This window comes from Pseudorasbora parva, chromosome 7 (assembly GCF_024679245.1).
Source record: "Pseudorasbora parva isolate DD20220531a chromosome 7, ASM2467924v1, whole genome shotgun sequence".
Taxonomy (NCBI): Eukaryota; Metazoa; Chordata; class Actinopteri; order Cypriniformes; family Gobionidae; genus Pseudorasbora; species Pseudorasbora parva.
The window spans coordinates 35591249-35613077 of record NC_090178.1 but is presented as its reverse complement, the minus strand read 5'-3'; the positions used below and the strand labels follow the sequence as shown (position 1 = coordinate 35613077).

At 37.8% G+C, this 21829-nt stretch overlaps 1 protein-coding gene across 1 annotated transcript in view; it reads left to right on the top strand.

Moving 5' to 3' along the window:
* Positions 1-2464: 2464 nt before the first annotated feature.
* Positions 2465-21829, top strand: part of LOC137083844 (placenta-expressed transcript 1 protein-like) — a 100660-nt gene continuing 81295 nt past the window's right edge. The window contains exons 1-5 of the mRNA XM_067449790.1: positions 2465-2517; positions 4910-5001; positions 5175-5369; positions 15724-15819; positions 15906-16089. Coding sequence (XP_067305891.1) covers positions 4912-5001; positions 5175-5369; positions 15724-15819; positions 15906-16089 — 565 coding nt within the window. The 5' untranslated portion in view covers positions 2465-2517; positions 4910-4911. The remainder of the gene's footprint in view (positions 2518-4909; positions 5002-5174; positions 5370-15723; positions 15820-15905; positions 16090-21829) is intronic.

Below are 21829 nucleotides of genomic sequence, written 5' to 3'. Positions count from 1 at the left end.
TCACACAAGGGCTGTGCTCCTCCGCAGTGGTATCTACCATTCTGGCCTGAAATAGTCCCAATATAAACACTTATTATAAGTGTACCATAATGCTTCAACGTAAGACAAAAACATGGTTTAGAAAATGGATTAATGTTCTACATTGTCATTGTATAATATTTGTAAATCCTGAACACAAAACAATTTATGGACAGCAGCTTTAATAAAAATGGTGGTTGAAATAAAAGTTAACGAATCAAAATCAACTTCTTTGGGCTTTGACTTCTATTTAATGTATAAACATGAAGGAATTCTTTACTCATTTTCTAAGAAGTGAAGACATCTGCAGGTATAAGCAGAATAAAGTCTTCTGCAAAGATTATAATTTTGTTCATTCGAACAGCAAACAACTCTTACTGCACGAACTGCATTAGAAATGGTCATTTAATAAAAAGGGTGGTTAAAAAAAAGTTAACCAATCAAAATGCTACGTGTACTCCATCAATAAGAATGTTTAGCACCCAAGTCCCACCCCCAGAAGATCCTGAACTTTTGAAAATGTACTACCTCGTGAGCAGGGACTTTCTAAGGGGGGATTTTTTTTAACCTGGAATGTCATTTAGAACCTGGTCCCTGTGGTCGAAACATACAGAGTATCACCCCAAAGCCCATAGTTCCTTGGGAAAGTTCCTGTGGTGGAAACATGGTTTAAATCTCTGACTATATGCTTGATGTGTAACTTTAATTTTGGTGATTGTAGCCCTGTGATTTTACAGCTTGAGATCCAACAGCAATATTAACAATTTCAAAAATATATTGTGCACAGGAGCTACTGGGTTCACATACATCAAGAATCAGCCTATGAATCTCAACAACTGTGACAATAGACAAACAGATCAACATTGAACATCACAAAACAAGATGAATTTGCAAATAAACAATTGAAAATAAAAGCTAGCAGGAACAATTAACAAAAATAATAGGGCAATTCAGCTGCAGTTTATTCATGCTGCAATGGGAGCCATGGATGAGTTTTGATTGGTGGCTCCCATCATCCATTGCAACATGAGGCATTTTGATTGTCACCATTGTTGATATTTGTATGTTGATTCTTGATGCCTGTGTGTGTGTGTGTGTTTTTTTTTTTAATACTTCAGATTAAAACACCACTGTTGGATCTCAAGCTGTAACATCACAGATTTACTGTTATAAAACATTAATAAAACATTAATGGCTAACCAATTAATAATGCTGAATGAGACAGGTGAATCGGGCCACTATGTGATGATAATGTCATCATCAAAATATAACCATTATGACCTAGGTAATCCAGAAAGCAAGGTTATTTTACCATCTTACATACACTGAACTCTCAGTTGATTAACCCATTTTTGAAAGGTAAGATCATAAATGAATGCTCCGGAACAGGTTATGTTCCTCAGTTACCTTAACGGAATTAAAGTCAGTTAAAGCTGAAGTCATCCGCATACTTACTCTTAAACATACCCAGATGTGTCACATAAACTGCCTTCTGGAATACCCCCCAGGTCCTATTTTCTCTTGCATATAACATATAAAAATGATTTATAAACAAAGTTGCTGCAGTCTAATAAAACCTGATGTTAAAAAGTCTGGCCACACTTTATACGGCATTAACTACTATGTACTTACATAAAAAATTAAGTAAAATGTACATATTTTGTTCATATTGTATTACACACACTTTTGCTGATATTGAGATGGGATACGGGTAAAGTTAGGGACAGGTGTGGTGGTGTGGGTCAGTTTAAGGATAGGGTAGGGTTAGGTGTAAGGGAAGTGCCAACTGTGTATTTATAAATGTAACTACAGAAATTAATTAAAAGCGTAAGTATAATGTAAAAACATATATGTACACAATAAGTGCATTGTATCAAATTATGAATTTAAATGTTAGTACATAGTAGTTAAGGCCACCTAATATAAAGTGGGCGCAAAAGTCCAACTAAGGCAAATACTGATCCCCATAATGGTGACTTCAAGTTACTAATTGTTAATCCTCACTTTATTAATCACTTCATTAACTTATTCACTTTTATAAACATTTTAACAACCTTATAGTGTGGCCACATATGTACACTGAGGGGAGTTAATTTAACAATGGCCATTATGTAAAGATTATGATTTTGATTTGGTTTGCATTATTTACTTTTTTGTCTGTATTTGAATGTTTATTTAGTCCATAAAATAAACCATGCTAATTATATAAGATCAATTTTTTTTTATTTTAGTTTTTTAGTTGTTGCAATAAACCTTCTAAAGCACATAAGGAAAAAACACTGACCAACACTATAACATGCTACATAACAAAATGAGTATATTATATAAAATCTACTACATAATATTTCTGACCAAAATTTTATTTCCTCATTCAATAAGGGAGTGTTCATTTTCATTCCAGTTCTGTGAGCTTTGACTTCTATATAAACATGAAGGAATTCTTTACTCATTTTCCAAAGGTGAGACGATCAACATATCTACTGGTGAAGACATCTACAGGTATAAGAACAATCATATCTTATGCAAAAATTATGATTTTGATTATGGATTTGTTATTTCTTTAAAGTGTGTCTGTATTTTGATGCTTATTTAATCCATTCATTTAATTCAGGTTGTTATAAAACATTTAGTAGTTGTCAGTTAACATTTTTTTGTAAGCTTATCTAAAGTGAGGACTATTTGCCTCGTAAAGCTTTTACAAAAGAGATTTAAAGGCTCTTAAAAAAAAAAAAAAAAAAAAAAAACAGAAAATGGAACTGTACAACTGGTAACATGATATAAGATTAAAAAAATACGCATCTTCAAAGTCATAAATTTTAAAAAAAATCTTGTACACCTCCAGAAAACACAACTGTGCAATAAAATTATATTAAGCCTATGCAATCTGATATAAACATACATTTCTGTAAAGTGTAAACATCACTGAATAAAAATGTACCAGTGCCAACACTGGATTACAGAAGTGCCAAAATACAACAAATACAATTTGTATAAAACAATTGATCAATTCCCCAAATTAGATGATTCAGGACTTTTATTTCTTAATCATATTTTGTGATTATTTTATCATTATTATAATACCTTTTCTGTAAAGCACTTTGGATTACCATCGAGTATGACATGTGCTGTATAAATAAACTTGCCTTGCCTAATAATATAATAAAACATTTTGCAGTGTCAAAACTATCTTAGTACTGACTTTAAAACATTAGCGAACAGACATGCAGAAGAAATCTGAGCCTTCGTAAAGATACTACGAGGCATACAGTCCTTACTTTAGATGAGCTCACAAAAACAGTTAACTGACAACTATTTTATAAATTAATCATGAATTACAGTAGAACTATACATGATAATAAAGCATTTATTAACACGCAGAGTAACTATTTCTATGTCTAAATAATATGTATAAATGTACATTTAAATAATTTATTAATCCTTTACTTACACTTTTTTAAATTATCTTGAACCACAGACAATTTCTAATTAACTGATTTGCAAATAATGTAATGGATACAAGTTAATAGAAGTTAGTTAAAATCAGAGACCCCTTCTTTTTTTTTATATGACCGTAATTTTATTTCCTTTTGCATTTAATGAGGGTGTTCATTTCCAATCCGGTTCTGTGGCTTTGACTTCTGCTTAAAGTATAAACATGAAGGAATTCTTTACTCATTTTCTAAGAAGTGAAGACAGGTATAAGAAGAATTATATCATATGCAAAGATTATGATTTTAAATATTTGTAATTGATTTCATTTTGTCTGTATTTTGATGTTTATTTAATCCATTAATTTAATCCATGATAATTATTTAAGTTAATAGATTCAAAAGTCTGCAACCACCCAGTCAAACGCATGGGCTTTTTTATTTTGTAAAAATAATTTTTTGAGCTATTTAACTGAAAACATCTTGAACTTTACAAACTTTCACAAACAATTTGCACTTAAATAATATCAATATAAAATGTCAGGGCCCTGTCTGAGATGAGATGATTATGTAAAATATATATTTTTAATAAATATATTTTACATAACAAATGTTTGTAAAAAACTGAAAGTGTACAAGATTATTACTGTAATAGAGAATTTGGCATGAATACCACAGGTTTGTGCAAGATCTTGTTCAGTGGAAGGAAGAGATTAGTTACCAAGAACGAGTGCACAACTTTTAACATTTTGTTAATGTTTTTTTTAAGGCTGTCAAACAATTCATTGCATCCAAAATAAAAGTTTGTGTTTACATAATATATGTGCGTGTGCTGTGTATAATTATGTATAGCTATTTGAATACATACATATATATTTAGAAATATTTGCATGTATTATATATATATATATATATATATATATATATATATATATATATATATATATATATATATATATATATATATATATATATATATATATATATATATATATATATATATATATATATATATATATATATATATTATATTATATTATATTATATTTGCATGTATAATGTATATATAAATATATATTTTTTTCTTCAATATATACATGCATATGTGTGTATTTAAATATACATAATAATTATACACAATACACATCCACACGTATTATATAAACACAAACTTTTATTTTGGATGCGATTAATCGTTTGACAGAACTATTTTACATTAAAGTATTAAGGGTTCTGAAAAAAGTTAGTTAAAGAAACATTGTATTTTAAATCAACACCTACTTATTATTTGAACAACTAATTGATGAATAAAGCGTTGTTTGCATAATATTATAGACAACATTTAGATGTGTTTATAATGTGTCTAATGTTAATATATATATATATATATATATATATATATATATATATATATATATATATATATATATATATATATATATATATACTGTATAATTCCTCAGATATGGAGAGTAAGCTGATATTTTTGGTGGTTTGCCTGATATGCTGTGCAGTGTCTTGCATTAAGGCTCAATCAACACCTACAAATTTGACTGTAAGAATTTACTCCTTTTCACAATTATTTGGTTATAACTAATAGGAAAAAATAACTATTTTCCTTTTAAACAATCATGGACATTTGTGGAATCTAAATGTTATTGTCATGAAAGCAGTTTAGGCTGTTATTGTTGACAAAGGAAACTAACCCCTACCCCTCCTTATTCATAGTCCAATATCACCCGCAATGATTGTGGAAAAACCAAACTATGTGTGGACTTGCCTAAAGGATGTGATCCTTCAGGAAGCTCTCAGTGTTACTTCACCTCAGTTGCCTTATCCAACATCAGCCTCACTGTTGAGCTCAGCGGAAACTCTTCTGGTTACATCGCTTTAGCAGCTGGAGTGACATCTAATGTGTCTCAGGTATACAAAGCACATTTAACAACACACAAACTTCAATGCCTCTGTGGACCATACTACTGTAAAACAAAAATGATAACTTGTCTTGACCAAAAGTCATAAAATTGAAAGCAGATTTGGTGCTCAAGAAACATTCATTATTATTAAAGGGAACTTACGTATCCTAGACTTACCGGTTTTCACAAAGACATTAAGCAGAAAAATCTTTTCAACATTGATGAAAAAAGTTTTTGTTGCTTAATGCTTTTGTGGAAACCGGTAAGTCTAGGATATGTAAGGTCCCTTTTGAATGGGAGCTTCAGCATGGCATCATGGAGTTGACGCTATATCAGGGGTTTCTAAACTTTTTAACAAGGGGACCAGATTCGATGTATGAGACGAGTCGCCGTGAGATGAGACCGATGTGGCGCGTAGCTGGCGCTCATTAACACTCGCCACCGGCTCGCTTTCACGGTCCCCCGCCTTGCTGCTTGCCACATACCCCCATCGCCCCTCGCAGGCCGGGAGGTACTGCACTCTACCCCTCCTCCCCCAAAGGAGAGAAAAGGAGGAAACTAACTTTTGCATTTAATGGGGGTTTTCATTTCGAGCCAGGAGCACAAGGAGTTACAGAACGAGTGAGGGGAAAGAGGAAAAGAGAGAGAGAGGGTACCTCGCCCCGCTGCTTGCCACAGTCTAAAACACATTTAATATAAATACTAGGGACGTCAATTGATTCAAATATTTAATCACGATTAATCTCACGATTGTCATGAGTTAACTCGTGATTAATCACAACTTAATTGCACATTTTTATCAGTTCTAAATGTACCTTTAAAATTTTCACGTTTTTAATACTCTAATAAACATTGGTATATGGAAACATATGCATGCTTTCTGCAAATGTGCATTTATTATTAGTGAAACCATACTCAGAGCATGAAGACTAGACATGTATCAAAGGTCATAGATGTTTTTCAAAGAACTTGTTCATGTCTCTTAAGCCTTAGCTTAAAAATTCAGAATAAGCAGTGATTTCTCTCATTTTAAGAATATATAAAGGGAGTTTTTACACTGGCAGTTTAGTTCAAAATGGGGCACGGTTTGCATGAAAACTTCATGCAAGTCATTTTTTAATCTGTCATGCAGACCAGGGAGCGCACCAGGGTACCGAACCTAAGTCCAGATCCTGGAGGATGTGTTTTGAGTTTGGTCGCACTCGAACTGTGCCGCGATTCACTTGAACATTGTGAGAAACACGAACTTGGAGCGTTCTTGTTCAGAAAAGTAACCTGCGTATTTGTTTAAGCCGATTGTAATGTATAGTGTAATAAAACACATGCACCGGAAATGGTGATGGTGATTTCCGGTTTCCGGTTCTCCGGAAAAAATGGCCTTTGGGGGGTAAAATGTGTGTTATTTTGGCAAGGTAGCCTGCTAAAATTCGCATTCCTGGGTCTATATATCACAAAATTGAGATTGCTTAACTTCAACCCGAGGACATGGAAAACAACCCGCGGAAAAAAACATTTGTTGACATTTGTCAACTAACGTTATGTTTCGCTCCATTGCTCTGATTGATTGTAGGTCTATCCAATTGAGGTCTTTCCTGGTTCGGTTGAAACACGCCCCATAATCACATCCCAATGGAGCAGTATCAGACTCATATTCTGACTAGAATTGAGTATGACCACGTCAGGCTAGTAAATCCATGATAAATGTTGGTGAATTGTTGGTTGAAAAGTATTCTAACTGGATCATTGTGGTTTTGGCTAAATGTCTCTCTTGATTTGCATGTTATGTTGATTAAGTCAGCGCTGTTTCAACTGACTTTAAACTTAATTAAATTACAGAGCGATGTGCAGCTTGCATTCGAGACCTCTGTGCCAAACTCAAATGCTTCTCAATGGTTGTTTAGTGGTCGTGTGATCGAGACACTCAGCATGTAAACGTGGATTTACCTGGATTTACGTAGATTTACGGTCACCTCGCTGACTAAGGCCCTTCTTCCCTGATCTCTCAGTTTGGTTCCAGTCCTGGTTGTTCCAAAATTCTTCCATTTATGGATGATGGAAACCACTGTGCTCATTGGGCTCTTCAATGCTCCATAAATGTTTCTGTACCGTTCCCCAGATCTGTGCCTCAATACAAGCCTGTCTCGGAGGTCTACAGACAGAGGGTGTCTTATGAAGCCCCGAACCATCAATTACGTGGCCCAAATACTCAACGGAAAAACTCACACTTGTCCTTCCTGACCTTCAGTCTGAAACTTTGCACCTTCTGACCTGCAGTCCAAATTACTCAAATGTTCTCTCACATCCTTTCCAGTAATCAGCAAATCATCAAGGTAGCAATGCACCCCTTTCAGCCCACTGAAAATCTGGTCCATTGCTATTAGAAACAATGCTGGCGCCGAGGTAATCCCAAATGAAGTCTCTGGTATTGATACATTCCCTTACCATGCGTCAAAATGGTAAGAAGATTTTGTGTGCTTGGGTCCATGTGCATCTTTAAGTATTTAAGCCTGGCACAAATCTATTTTACTGAACCGATGGCCCCCAGCAAAACCAGAAAAGAGATCCTTGATAAGTGGCAGCGGATACTAGCCTGACGTGGTCATACTCAATTCTAGTCAGAATATGAGTCTGAACTGCTCCATTGGGCTGTGATTATGAGGCGTGTTTCAACCGAACCAGGAAAGACATCCATTGGACAGACCTATAACCAATCAGAGCAACGAAGCGACGCATTGTCAAATGTCAACAGAGCTCAACTGCACTGTGTTGCCAAGTCCGCGTTTTTCCCCCCGCGGGTTGTTTTCTATGTCCGCTGGTTGAATCGACTATTATGTGATATATAGACCCATGAGTGCGAATTTTAGCAGGCAACCTTGCAAAAATAACACACATTTTACCCCCGGAGAACCCCTCGAGAAGCTGTTGTTTTGGGCTAGTAGTTGGCAGGTTTTGTTGTAAAAACTTGGCAACCCTATCTGCACGCGCGCTGAAATCAGGCTGGAATACACGATCTTTGCCGGTGTTGTAAAAAAATAAAATAATTTAATGATACACAGAGTACTTACCCAACATGACCATCATTTCTGATAAATTGTGAAGGTGAATGCATATACAAACAAGCTCTAGGATTAAACAAACAAGCGTTTAGGATTAGAAGAAATATAATCCAAGCCCCTTTGATGACTTGATGATTACGTTACTGTTGATCATCTGTCCGTCATCGTCTAAAGCCCGTCCTGATGATTTCATTGGTCCGAACAGTTTCTGTTCGGAGATAATCACTCCTCTATGGAGCAAGGCCAGACTGAACTGCTGACCTAAACATTTTGTGGGCGGGGCAAAATTCGGCTGGCATCCAGGCTAAGCGGATACTGCTCTGGGGTCAGAACTGGATTTACCGTTACCGTTACCATGACTTAAAATGGAAGACCATGGAAGGCGATCGGCTGGAACTTTACTTTATAAAGATTTAATTATGGATATTTTTCTTATGCAAACGCCTTTATTTGCTTTTATTTATTCACATCTATCCCCTCTATTGTCTTCTCCTTGGTGTTGTTGTACCTTTCGATGACCATCGTTTTAAGCACCTTCCAGGATGGGAGAACATAGCTTGGATCAAGCTTATTCTCAAAGGCCATGAAACCCTCATTCTCCACGAAGGGTTGCAAATTCTTCATTACCACACCGTATTAAAAAGAGCCTCATCCAATTCCCTCTGTCTGCCTTTTAAAAGAAGATAAAAGATGAAACCTACTTTCAGACAGATATATTGAAAGAAATGTAGAAATAGTACACATCTATTAAAAGTAGCCTACTGGTTCATTATTTGCAAAACTTTCTAAACAAACAAGTTATGTTTAGTAAAGTTTATGCTCGATAGCGATAGCTCAAGCTGAATATAGAACTGCAACAATTAGGAAAACCAAACTGATGTCTTCACTTGTTGTGGATGGGTTAATCATACGTAGGCCTATAAATGTTTTTCATGTAATGGCTAACTTTGTGAACTGTTATATTTAAATATTTACAGTGAAGCTGTATAACATGATTGGAGGTTGTGATTGGGACGTAAGTTTTTAGGAGAGGTTAACACAGGCCTAAGCTTTTAAAACTATGGATTTTCTAAACAAATTTTCCCAACTTTGTGATCTGAATTATGTATCAAACAATGCATACCTTACTAAGATGGCCCAGCAGTGTCAGTATCACAGATCATCACACAACAGATGTATGGCATCTCTTAGGTGAAGCCTCCATTTTTCTATTAATACTGTATATCTATATATCACCTATGAATCTATATCTTTATATTTAAATATTTCTAACTTATGCTTTGCTATCTTTCACTATCTAACTTAGCCTATATGAATGTGTCACTATATCTTTCCTAACTATCTGTCACTGTCTATATCTGTCAGTAAATATCTCTAATTTAAATCTAGCCTAAATATAACTAACCAAAGCGCACTATAAATCTCACTTATATCACAAAATCTCTCTCCTCTCATAAAAACCCATGAGGTGAAGATGCATTAATTTCACTTTTCAACTTTGTGGGGAATTAGGTTCATACAGATGTGTGACTGTATGGTTTGTTCCCGTCCCTTTCAATCAAACACAGTTTCGACAGGCAGCACCTGATGAAACACTTGTGAAAGAAGTCGAAGCTTCATTTAGCCACAGTCACGTGACATGGTTGAATCACAGTTCAGAGCAGAGTTTCAAAACATCAGGGGTCTCATTTATAAAAACTAATCTCTTCCCTGAGCACTTAATCTTATCATTTAAAAAAAAAAAAAAAAAAACTTTTCTGGTTTTTGCTACTCTGAGTAATATCCAAATATTTGTCTTTAGGGCAGCTTTTGCATTTCTTTGCCTCTTCAGGACAGATCGCTTTCGGCACTCCTCAGTTGTAAGTCACTTTGGATAAAAGCATTTGCTAAATGCATAAATGTGAATGTAAATGTAAGCATGCAAACGCACAAAACGGGGCTGGAAACGTATGTTACCTGGAATGAGGACACCCTTAAGAGTGAGATTTTGGTGGGGGTTAGACAAATCTCTACACCTGTTAGTTCCAGCGACCGGGACCTTGTGTTCTCTGGCTCAGTATATTGAAAATGTGCTGTGGTTGAGTGGTTTTTCCCTCACTGTTGGTGAGGTTGAAGAAGATGCCACCACCACTCAGCTATAGCTGCCCTTATCCACTTCAGCCATCATAACTGCTACGCCTGAGTCTCCATTTCCAGAACCTATCCACGTCTCCATCCAGAGTCCTGTGACATCTCAAGTTCCCATTCAGAGTCTAGTAGGAGAAAACTAGCTCATTGACTTTGTGACAAAAGCGTCCCCTGTCTCGGTCCAGAGTCCAGAGATGGCTTCAGCCATTCCTAACATGGCCAAGGAAGGCGTTCCTGAACTGCCTGTGCGACATGGTCTCCTGAGCTTCTGTAACCGCTAATAGCCCTCTGAACCTCTATTTGTTTTTTTATTAAAAAAAACAACAAAAAATTATGTCAATTAAGATTTTTTATATTCATTTATATTCATTAATTTATATTAAGAAATTAAAAAGTGAGATGTGCATGGAAAACCTTGGGTCCTGCCATCCATGTGAATTTTACTTTGACATATGCCCCCAAACTTAGCACTGTTGCAGACCATTTACACCATATTATGGAAATATTATTCCATTGTGACTGTGGCCTCTTTTAACAGGATAATACTGTCATGTAATAATGCAATTCACACACACACACACACACACACGTTTCATGTCTTGCACGTCTCTTTTACTCAACACCTTCTGTCTCTTCTTCTGCGCATGTACAACACTTTTTAACCAATCAACATACATGACATCTCCCCTTTTTTTTCAATACAGGACCTTTACTGAAGTTGTCCTGTGTTTCACTAATCACTTTATCCTTTAAGTGAAATAATAGTAATTGCAAACACAACTATAACATAACTTTCTCAGTAGAACACTTTAAGGTAATGCAAAAACATTTCTTGCATAAATATGCATTTCTCTTCAGAGCATTCATAATAATGTACTGATACTTGAACTTTCCTTTGAACCTGTTTTTTTTTTTGTTTTGTTTTTTCAGTCCCATTTATGCTATGAAGAGCAATAATCAGATTATAAATTCAGTCTCTGCACAGGTTTACACACACCCTGAGCGGGTTACTGTGGCTGACTGTGACTGCTGTACCTGCCCTGATGAGGTTGTATCTGTAAGATCAGCATGTGTCTGTGTAGGTGCATTTATTCCCTTGGAATTCATATGGTCCATGCATTCAGGATCCCCTGTGCATTCTGGTGTTGCAGAAGGAATGTGCTCCTTCTGAAGGTGACGACGGTTTCTCCTGACCAGTTTCCCTTCTGGTGTTTCCACTACATAAGACCTTGGCGTGGAAAAAGAACCTTGAATGGTCCCTTGGTTGGTCCAGTCTTTTTGTCCGTCCACTCTGACACGGACAGCATCTCCTTGACTTAGTACTGGTAAGTTCCTTACTCCATTTCTGCGATTGTAGAAGAAAGTTTGTTTACCTTTTGCCAGTGCATCAGCACTTCTCACTTTCTCATCTTCTGGCCAAGAAGGTTTCAGGTTCTCTTCCAGTGTTGGGAGTGTGGTTCGAATCCTTCTCCCCATTAGTAGTTCTGCTGGACTGAACCCCGTGGACGCTGATGGGGTAGCCCTATAAGACATAAGCGCCAGCAGAGGGTCTTTCTGCCTCAAAATATTCTTGGCCGCCTGTACGGCCCTTTCCGCATGGCCATTGCTCTGTGGGAAGTGTGGGCTTGAAGTAACATGAACAAAGTCGTATTCACAACTAAATTCTCTGAATTCTTTACTAGAAAACTGTGGGCCATTGTCACTTCTCACCTCACGTGCGATCCCAAAACGGGCAAATGTAGCTTTGAGTTTTCCAATCACTTGACTGGTAGAGGGACCTCAATGTATCTGGAGTAATAATCTGATACTACCAGGTAATGGCCCTTATTGTGCTCACACAGGTCCACAGCTATTTTCTCCCAGGGCCTACCGGGTAATTCACTTGGAATCAACGGTTCCTTTCGTTGTGCTGCCCTGGTCTCGACGCAGTATGAGCACTCCTGCACATACTGTTTAATGTCCTGTGAGATGTTAGGCCACCATACTGTCTGGTAAGCCCTTTCACGGCACCTGTGTAGGCCTTGATGACCATCATGGATTCTATCCAGGATTTCTTTCCTCATGCAGGTAGGGATAACTATACGTTTGCCTCTCACAACTAAGCCTTGAAACTCAGAGAGCTCCCCTCTCACCTGGAAATACTCTTGGATGGCCTCAGGTGTGCTTGTTGTATACTCTGGCCAGCCATTTCTAATGAACCAAAGGACTGACTGCAACTGGCTGTCCGATTCTGTGTTCATCCTGATCCGCTCCATTTTTTGTGAAGTTGCAGGGAGATTATTGACAACAGAAGCAATATATGCAGCTATCTCGTTATGGCTGTCCGTGCTCTCCACTGTGTGGTCTGGGCCCCTTGATAGTGCGTCAGCTACGGCCAGTGTCTTCCCAGGAGCATATTCTGCAATGCAACTGTACCGCATTAATCTCATTAAGAGCCTCTGGCACCTGAGAGGAACATTATCAAGGTCTTTACTGTTTATGAGTGGGACGAGGGGTTTGTGGTCTGTGATTAACCTGAAGCTGTCCAGCCCATACAGGTATTTCTCAAAGCATTCACAGGCCCAGACCCCCGCCACACGCTCCTTCTCTATCTGTGCATACCTCATTTCAGCATCACTTAGGCACCTTGAATACTAGCAACAGGCCTCCACTCACCGTCATCTTTTTGAAGCAGGACGCCTCCCACCCCGTAGCTGCTTGCATCTGCAGAAACCGCTGTGGGTCTGCTAGCATCAAAGAAAGTGAGAACAGATGCGCACATCAAGGCATTTTTCGCTTTCTGAAAGGCTGTCTCATGATTTGGACCCCAGTTCCACACCACTTTGGTTTTCAGGAGGTCATACATAGGTTGTCCGACAGTGGCCAAATTAGGGATGTATTTCCCTAAGTAGTTCACCATTCCTAGGAACCGCTTGAGTTCGTGTACATTTTGGGGTACTGGAAAGTTAGCAATGCTGTCGACTTTTCCAGGGTCCGGCCTCAATCCTTGTGCATCAATTATGTGACCCAAGAAACAAATTTGATTCTGTCTGAACCTGCATTTTTGTTTGTTTAATTTTAGTCCAGCTGATTCCATGCCTTTGAGAACTTTTCCCAGTCGCTCATCATGTTCTTTTTCTGTTTTCCCAAAAACCAGAACATCATCCATATAAATTGCCACCCCCTCAAGTCAATTTAGCTTCCTCAAATCGACGCAGACGAAAATAACTTTTCGATTTTCGAAAGAAAACTGCTCCGGAGGATTAAACTTTGCCATTTTGTCGGCAGGGATCACTCTGCACTCAGTTGACCAACTTCTGACACCATGTCATGTAATAATGCAATTCACACACGTTTCATGTCTTGCACGTCTCTTTTACTCAACACCTTCTGTCTCTTCTTCTGCGCATGTACAACACTTTTTAACCAATCAACATACATGACAAATACATCCTGCCAAAAAAGCAAAAAGGGTTCAGGAATGGTTTGAGGAGCACAACAACGAGTTTGAGGTGTGGAATTGGCCTCCAATTTCCCACAGAGGACTGACTAGGTCAGGTAGATGGCAGAGGTGAAGACAGGGCAGGACACAATAAAGCAGAGATCCATTACTGGCTGCTCATAACTAGTCTAGCTACCAGGCAGAAGGAACCAGCAGGCAGGGAATCCCAGGGAGGAGGCAGGAATTTACATGAGACAACACTCTAGGCAACGAAAGAAAACAAAACAAATAAAAACTGGCAAGACTAGAAATAAAGACTGGAGAAAACTAGAGCAAAACAAAGACTTGACTAGATAAAAAATTCAGAAACAAAGAAAAAACTTATATTAAATAAATTCAAAGCTAGAAATAATGGAGACACTAACTCTAGAACTGACTAATACATAAAACTAGACTGAATACGTACATATAACAACTTGTTCTATATGGAGAAGAGATATATATTCGAATAGTTTAAAAAAAACGAATTTCGAAGGTGAAAATTAATATTAGAAAAAAAAACAACAACAAAAGAACAAAAAAAAGAAAGGAAAACCCCTCCGCCGCAGTAGAGGCATGGCTGTCTGCTTTTCGAGTGAGCGCGCGCACGCATGGGGGTTCAGGGACAGGTCACAGGAGTCGCTGCTGAAAGTTGACGCGTCTTGCAGTGAAGATGGCAGAAAGTGCAGAGCCCAACTCGACCGCGGCAGAGAAAGAGATTTTAACCCTCTAATTTAAAGCCAGTTCTGGAAGTACGTTGGATTTTGATTGGAAGGAGGTAAAATTGTTGAGCCGCGAGATAAAGTTATATGCAAGCGATGTAAGATACAGTTAGCATACCATGCCTAATTTTATTTAACATTAAACAGAAACACTAAAGTGTAGGATACTGTACTGACTGAATAAATATTGCATGAATAAAGGATAAATGCACTGCTTCACTGATGTGATTATTTACCGTTTCATGTCAAGGAAAAATTCCATGTTTAGCACAGCACAGCTCGGAGCGTTCAATAGGCTGTAAAACTTCAATTAATATTAATAATATTTGGTTCAATCACTGAATGAAGCCTGCTATATTTGGGGCAAGAGTCGCGAGTCTCGCGACCTTAAATTGTTTGCACAAAACTCTTGATCAGCACTCAAAGTTTGTTCATTTAAACCGCTATCCGCAGAGAGGGCGAGAGAGCGGGAGAGAGAGAGAGAGAGAGAGAGAGAGAGAGAGAGAGAGAGAGAGAGAGAGAGAGAGAGAGAGAGAGAGAGAGAGAGAAAGAGAGAGGTTTAGAAATACTTTATTTTTACTTTTTACTTGTTACAAACATGATGTCTTAAAAACAAAAGAGAGGTCTGCGCCCTGCGGTCTTGGCCATTATTTTATTTACTTGTTTTTGTGTAAGTAATACGTTGTCAAATATGTATAAACTTAAATAGATTACCTATACATGTAGTTATGTCTCTTTGAATTAATTTGTCCTGTTATTGACGTAATGCGCGTCATTGACAAAATGCGCACCCAAATGTTCGAATAGTTTGAATATTCGTGTTTGATTTAGAGGGAATATTCGAACGTCATTTTTGAGCAATTTTGACAGCCCTACTGGAAACCAATCACCGAATCCTACTTTCACATTACTGAAGCAGTTTGTTTGGTGCTGTATGCATTTTCTCCTTCTCATAGTACCTCCCCCAATGTTTTTTTTTTTTTTTTTTTTTTGCAGGGTTCTAATTTAGTCTTCGTCTGTGGCAATAATAATACCAAATTTTTCTACAACACTGCAGAGCTCCAAAATGCTACACTAAGGATCACAAATATAGTAAGGATAATGTTTGTTAGCAGATTGTTTGATATATTTACTTTTTATCAGGTTTTGATATATGAATTAATATCCTTTTTTTTCAGATTAATTCAAGCAGCATCCAGGGTTTGATTCAACCAAGTTTGATTCAGTGTGTTTTCAGTATCGCCTTTGATGAAACAGTCAAAAGGTTCCTAAGCAATGTCAGCGGCACACATTTCAACAGCAGCAACACAGTTAATTCCCAAATTCCCGTATTCCTTGACATCTTTAAGGGTTCAACCAATGGTGAGTTTGTTCATATTTCACACACATCACAGGTTGTTATAGGATATGTAACTAAGGATGAAAGAAATATATTTCATAAAAAGATCTGTGACAAATAAAGTGGGGTCTAAGACACTGAAAATGCTAGCTGTCTCGCTAGCAAGTTAGGCAATATGCTATGGCAAATGCAAAAAAGTCTTAAAAAATCTCTGACTTTTGCAAACAGTAGGTTTTTGTTGTTTTTGGATAGATCATTTGGTTTTGCTTAATATGTCAGCTAAAAGGGATAGTTCATCCAAAAATTTTAATTAGTCCATTATTTACTCACCCTCAAGCCATCCTAGGTGTATATGACATTCTACTTTCAGATGACTAAAATGAATATTTCATCATACAGAACACTTTATATTTACCTAATTATTAAATCTGAGTGCTGAAAGAGTGATCAGAGCTCTCTCCTCTTCTGACCGTGCGCCTCTCCGCGATCACGGCGACAGTATGGAGAGTTTATCTAATGCCACTGGGTATGTTAGACGAGGTTGAAGTATTCATAGGACAGTTCGGGGGCAACATAGAGGCAGGGTGAGAAGTCAAAATGAAAATAAAAGTGGTCCAGGCTGTGTACACTCGGCGCGCACAAGGCAGATCTGGTTGCGCTGCTCGTTACAGAAGCAGATGCGGTGTGACAGGGGGCAGGGGCTATTATGCATAATATATAATATATATGTGCCCCAGTGGCGATTTCTTTAAGACTGCAAGGGAGCTCGGCTTCCCTTATAATGTCACAAAATTAATGGTGAAATATGTACTATTATATTAACATTGTATTGACTAAAAATGCATTAGAAAACGTTCATCTCAAAGACGAGTTCGTTCAGAATCAGTTACATATAGCAGGTCGGCTGACTCGATTTCCTTCTCATACATTCCCGCAGCGTCACAGTGCATTTCCCTATTGAAGCCCAGCGTTCACTTCGTATTGACTTCAATGGGGCAGCTTTGAACGTTTTTTTTCAGCGCTTCGAAACTAGACGGTCATTGGATAAACGCTGCGATTATGTCCCGCCCACGGACGCCCAGCGTCTCTGGGAGTGAATGGGGAGTGGGCTGGCCCGGACTCCAAGCTTCTGCGTGGTGATTGGAGGGTCTGCATCTACTTTTGACTGACAGCGATTCTGTACTATAAGGAATCACTGAAGCTATTCGCGCTCAGTCCCATCGCGGATTTCTCAAGTTCAGTCGAAATAAAAACTGCTGCAACCTATTTCTTTGATATTTGCTTGGCGAAATTGCTTGATTTTCATCATACATTTCACACAATTATACACCACATTCCTTGTTTCAGTTTTACAGAGTTTAATATTTTTTTAGATCGTTCATTCATTCACAGGGTAAAAGACCATTTTCTTGAAAAGGAACGTAGGTCAGAATTTACTTTTAAATAAATAAGACAATTGGCCGAAAATGAGCTTCCCCTCTCTGACAGACCAGTAGCCGCATTGTGCCCCATATATGGAATCAGAGTGCCTACTGTATGTAGTAAATGGAAAATCTCTATAGCAAAAGGCCAACCGCTACATGCATTAGGTTTGTTTCTACCATTTATTAGTAATGATTTACACAGTTTGTTTACTATTTAATATTTACCTGAACATTCAGTATTGTGCAAAATAGCATACTGAAGGTGAGGCACATTTTGTGTGGGAAGAAGTGCTGCAATTTATCATTTAAACGTGGATTTTCATGAAAATTCTATAATCCAAGATTGCCACTACCATATGACATCATAATATGCAAATTAGATGGGAACTTTGGGTCATCCTTAATATTTCTCTAATTTGCAGAAAGTTTATATCATTTATCATTTCCTCTTCTTAAATGAGGACAAAACTGAGGTCATTGTATTCAGTCCCAATGACAACACTCAGCATATAAGCCCTGAGCTAGAAAGTTTATCCGCTTTTAGATCTACGAGGGTACAGAACCTAGGTATTATTTTTGACCAGCATTTAAAATTTGACAGACATATCTCCTCTGTCATTGGATCTAGTTTTTATCAGCTTCGTCTTCTGTCTAAAATTAAAAACTTTTTTTTTTTTTAAATAAAAAAATTTCTCTCCCCGAAAACTCTCAAAATGACTGTTCATGCGTTTGTTACATCGCGTCTAGATTACTACAATTCAATTACTGTCACTCCTATTCTTAGATCACTTCATTGGCTACCGATTTGTCAGAGAATAGATTTTAAAATTCTCCTCTTCGTATATAAATCCCTTCATAACAAAGTGCTTGTCTATCTATCAGAACTCCTTCACTCCTATACTCCTTCCAGAAGACTCCGTTCTTGTGATCATGCTTTGCTGGTCGTTCCACGCGCTAGACTGAAGCGTAGAGGTGAGCGTGCATTTGCGGTAGCAGGGCCACGACTCTGGAATACCCTGCCTTTAGAGATCAGGCTGGCCCCTACCCTGTCTATTTTTAAGTCACTGTTAAAAACTTTTCTATTTTCTTTAGTGTACTGATTACCCTGATGTGTTTAACTTTTAAAAGTTGTGCTTTTTATTTTTTAATCTGTTCTGGTTTTATTTCTATGTATGTATGCTATTCTTGACCTTCTGTAAAGCACTTTGGTCAGCCTGGGGGCTGTGGGAAATGTGCTATATAAATAAAATTGAACTTGAACTTGAACTTGAACTATCACTTTTAAGATATAGTCTTTTGAAATTAAGATGTCAAAATCTAACGTTTTAGTGAGAGAGAGAGAGAGAGAGAGAGAGAGAGAGAGAGAGAGAGAGAGAGAGAGAGAGAGAGAGAGAGAGGTTTAGAAATACTTTATTTTTACTTTTTACTTGTTACAAATATGATGTCTTAAAAACAAAACATAAAAAAATGGCTTTTTTTCCCCTCTTTCTAAAACCCTAATACCAACTGATCATCATGTACAACACATAAAACCTGGACACAAAAAGCAGGAACATTATTGGTAAGACTGTAATATGCAAACTCAGTTCTCAATCTTGCTGCCACCATCCACTTCCTGGTCTTCCATATAGCCATTTTTGCTGTCCCTATTAAATAATTCAATAAAACTACTCTCTTCCTTAAAACAAAACTATACTTCAAACCTCCAATAAAAACCTGATCATTAAAATCCCCTGTAAAACCATTAAACCAAATGTTTAGTAACTGAAAAAGATGATTTAATCTACCAAATTTTAAAAACAGATGTTCTAAATCTTCTCCCTCACCACAAAACCTGCACTGCCCCCCCACCCCCGGCCCAACCCCCCCATACCCCCCCACCGCTGGATTCAGGTGTGCCACGTGTCTGTCTGTAGCTATGGCCCCGTGGATAATCCTCCACTGCAGATCAGCAGTACACTTCTCTACAGGGGGTTTATACAGGGTCCTCCACCTGTCTCGCACAAGGAATTCTGGTCCCAACAAACCTGGCCATCTGGAGGCTTTCTGTCGCTTTAGTGACCGCTGATACATCACTTTAACCATAGAGTGATAGAGCGCCTTCTTTGAAACATTGTCCAAATACTCCAGTTGAGGAGTCCGAGAGTTCAGGATTGAGTTGGCGACTTCACCCTCGTCCTCGTCACTCATTAGCAGTGAAATGCCAATCCTTGGAAATTCTGGTTTGCCACTATGGTTAGCCATTTGTCCTCTTGCCATGTTCTCTCCATACATGTTTTTTACCACCATGGAAATTTCTTCTATCAGCTTAGATGCAAGTCTCTGTGACTGTAGGCCCGTAATTCCTTGAATAACTCCCACCGCTTTCCATCCATCGTTATCCATGAGTTGACCCAGCTTCACAATCCCCTTCCCAATGAGACATGTTTTGACAGTCACTGATGATAAAAGTCTTGTCTGGATCATATTGTTAAAAAATAAAGGTTCCTCCAGAGCCCATTGAGAAGAACTGCTCCGATCTCTGTCCATTTTAAAAACACTCCTCCACACATAAAACATCTGATAAAAAGGTGTAATTCCAGAAAGATTCATTTCTTCCAATCTCATTAAAAACAGGTGTTTGTCCAGTCCGAGACCCCCTGCCCTCTGTAAAATGGCACACGCAGTGTGGGTCCACAACAACTCTTTGTGATACAAGAGTCTCTTTGCTGCTTGCAGTCTAAAAGCATTGATCCTGCTCTTGACGTCCACCAGTCCATGTCTTCCTTCACAGACTGGCAAGTAGATCCCCGATGCCCGGATCCAGTGCTCACCACTCCAGAAGAAGTTCACCAGCTTTCTTTGTATTTCACATATGACTTCTTTCGATGGATCCAGGACTGGACACCTGTGCCACAGGACAGAAGCTGTCAGGTTGTTGGCAACCAGAACTCGACCTCTGTAGGACAACTGTGGTAATAGCCGTTCCCACTTAGACAACCGGCCAGACACCTTCTCCAGCAAACCCTCCCAATTCTTCACCTGATACTGCGCACTACCAATAAAAACCCCTAAAACCTTTAACCCTCTCTTCCCCACCTGGAAGTGTTGGACATCCCGTCTCTTCCCACCTGCCTATAATATACCCCTCACTTTTCTCCCAGTTCACTTTGGCTGTAGATGCCTTTTCATATAGATTAATGTTTTTGTTTAATCTTCTAATGTCTTCCTGCCTTGTAATAAAAACAGTGATGTCATCTGCATAAGCTGATAATGCCAAATTCGCACTTTCACCCCCATTTTGAATCTCTACACCTTTTAGGTCTCTTTTCAGTCTGTGTAACAACGGTTCAATCATCAGACTGTATAACTGACCAGATAACGGACAGCCCTGTCGAATCCCTCGACCAATAGGAACGGGAGCGCTTAGACCCCCACCAGCCTCAACCATAATACATACATCAGAATATAACAACTTCACATATGATAACATAATTTCACCAAACCCAAAGTTTTTTAAAAACATTGAAAAGATACCCATGATCGACCCTATCAAATGCCTTTTCCTGATCTAATGATAAAATACCCAGATTAATATTATTAAGATGGCTAAAATCAACTAAATCCCTTAACAAATAAATATTATCTAAAATTGACCTATCTGGGACACAGCACGTTTGCTCTTTCTCAATTAAAAACTGTAAACAATGTTTGATTCTGTTAGAAAGACTTTTGGATAAAATCTTATAGTCCAAGCATAAAAGAGACACCGGTCTCCAGTTCTTCAGGCAGCATAAAGATAAAACTGCAAGGCGACAGCTTACAGGTAGTGACTTTTCTTTAAAACAACTTAAAAATACTTCATGTAAATCCTCTCCTATAATAGTCCAAAACTGTTTATAAAACTCCACAGTTCTTTCAGATTTAAAACTAGACTAACCATATGTAGTGATGGCCAAATGAGGCTTCCTGAACCACTGAGGCTTTCCAGCCCATTGCTTCACCAAAAGGTTCATTTACCTGAAGCCTCATGAAACAGTGTGCTCCCTAGTGACACCTGCTGTGCAAAGCAATGCATCGCACACAAATCTATTCATCCTAAGCAACCAAATTGTCATAGTGTGGGCACACCCTTTTTCTATTGCCTGTGTATTAATAAAGTATTTTACTCTGCCTGTATTAACCTATGCACACACAACTCACACAAACACACAACTTTGTGTTCAACTATTCAGTAGTTCTTTGGGTTAGTGATGAGATTAATCTTTCCCTAATACAGTCTAGTCCTATAATATTAATAATAATAATAATAATAATAATAATAATAATAATAATAATAATAATAATAATAATAATAATA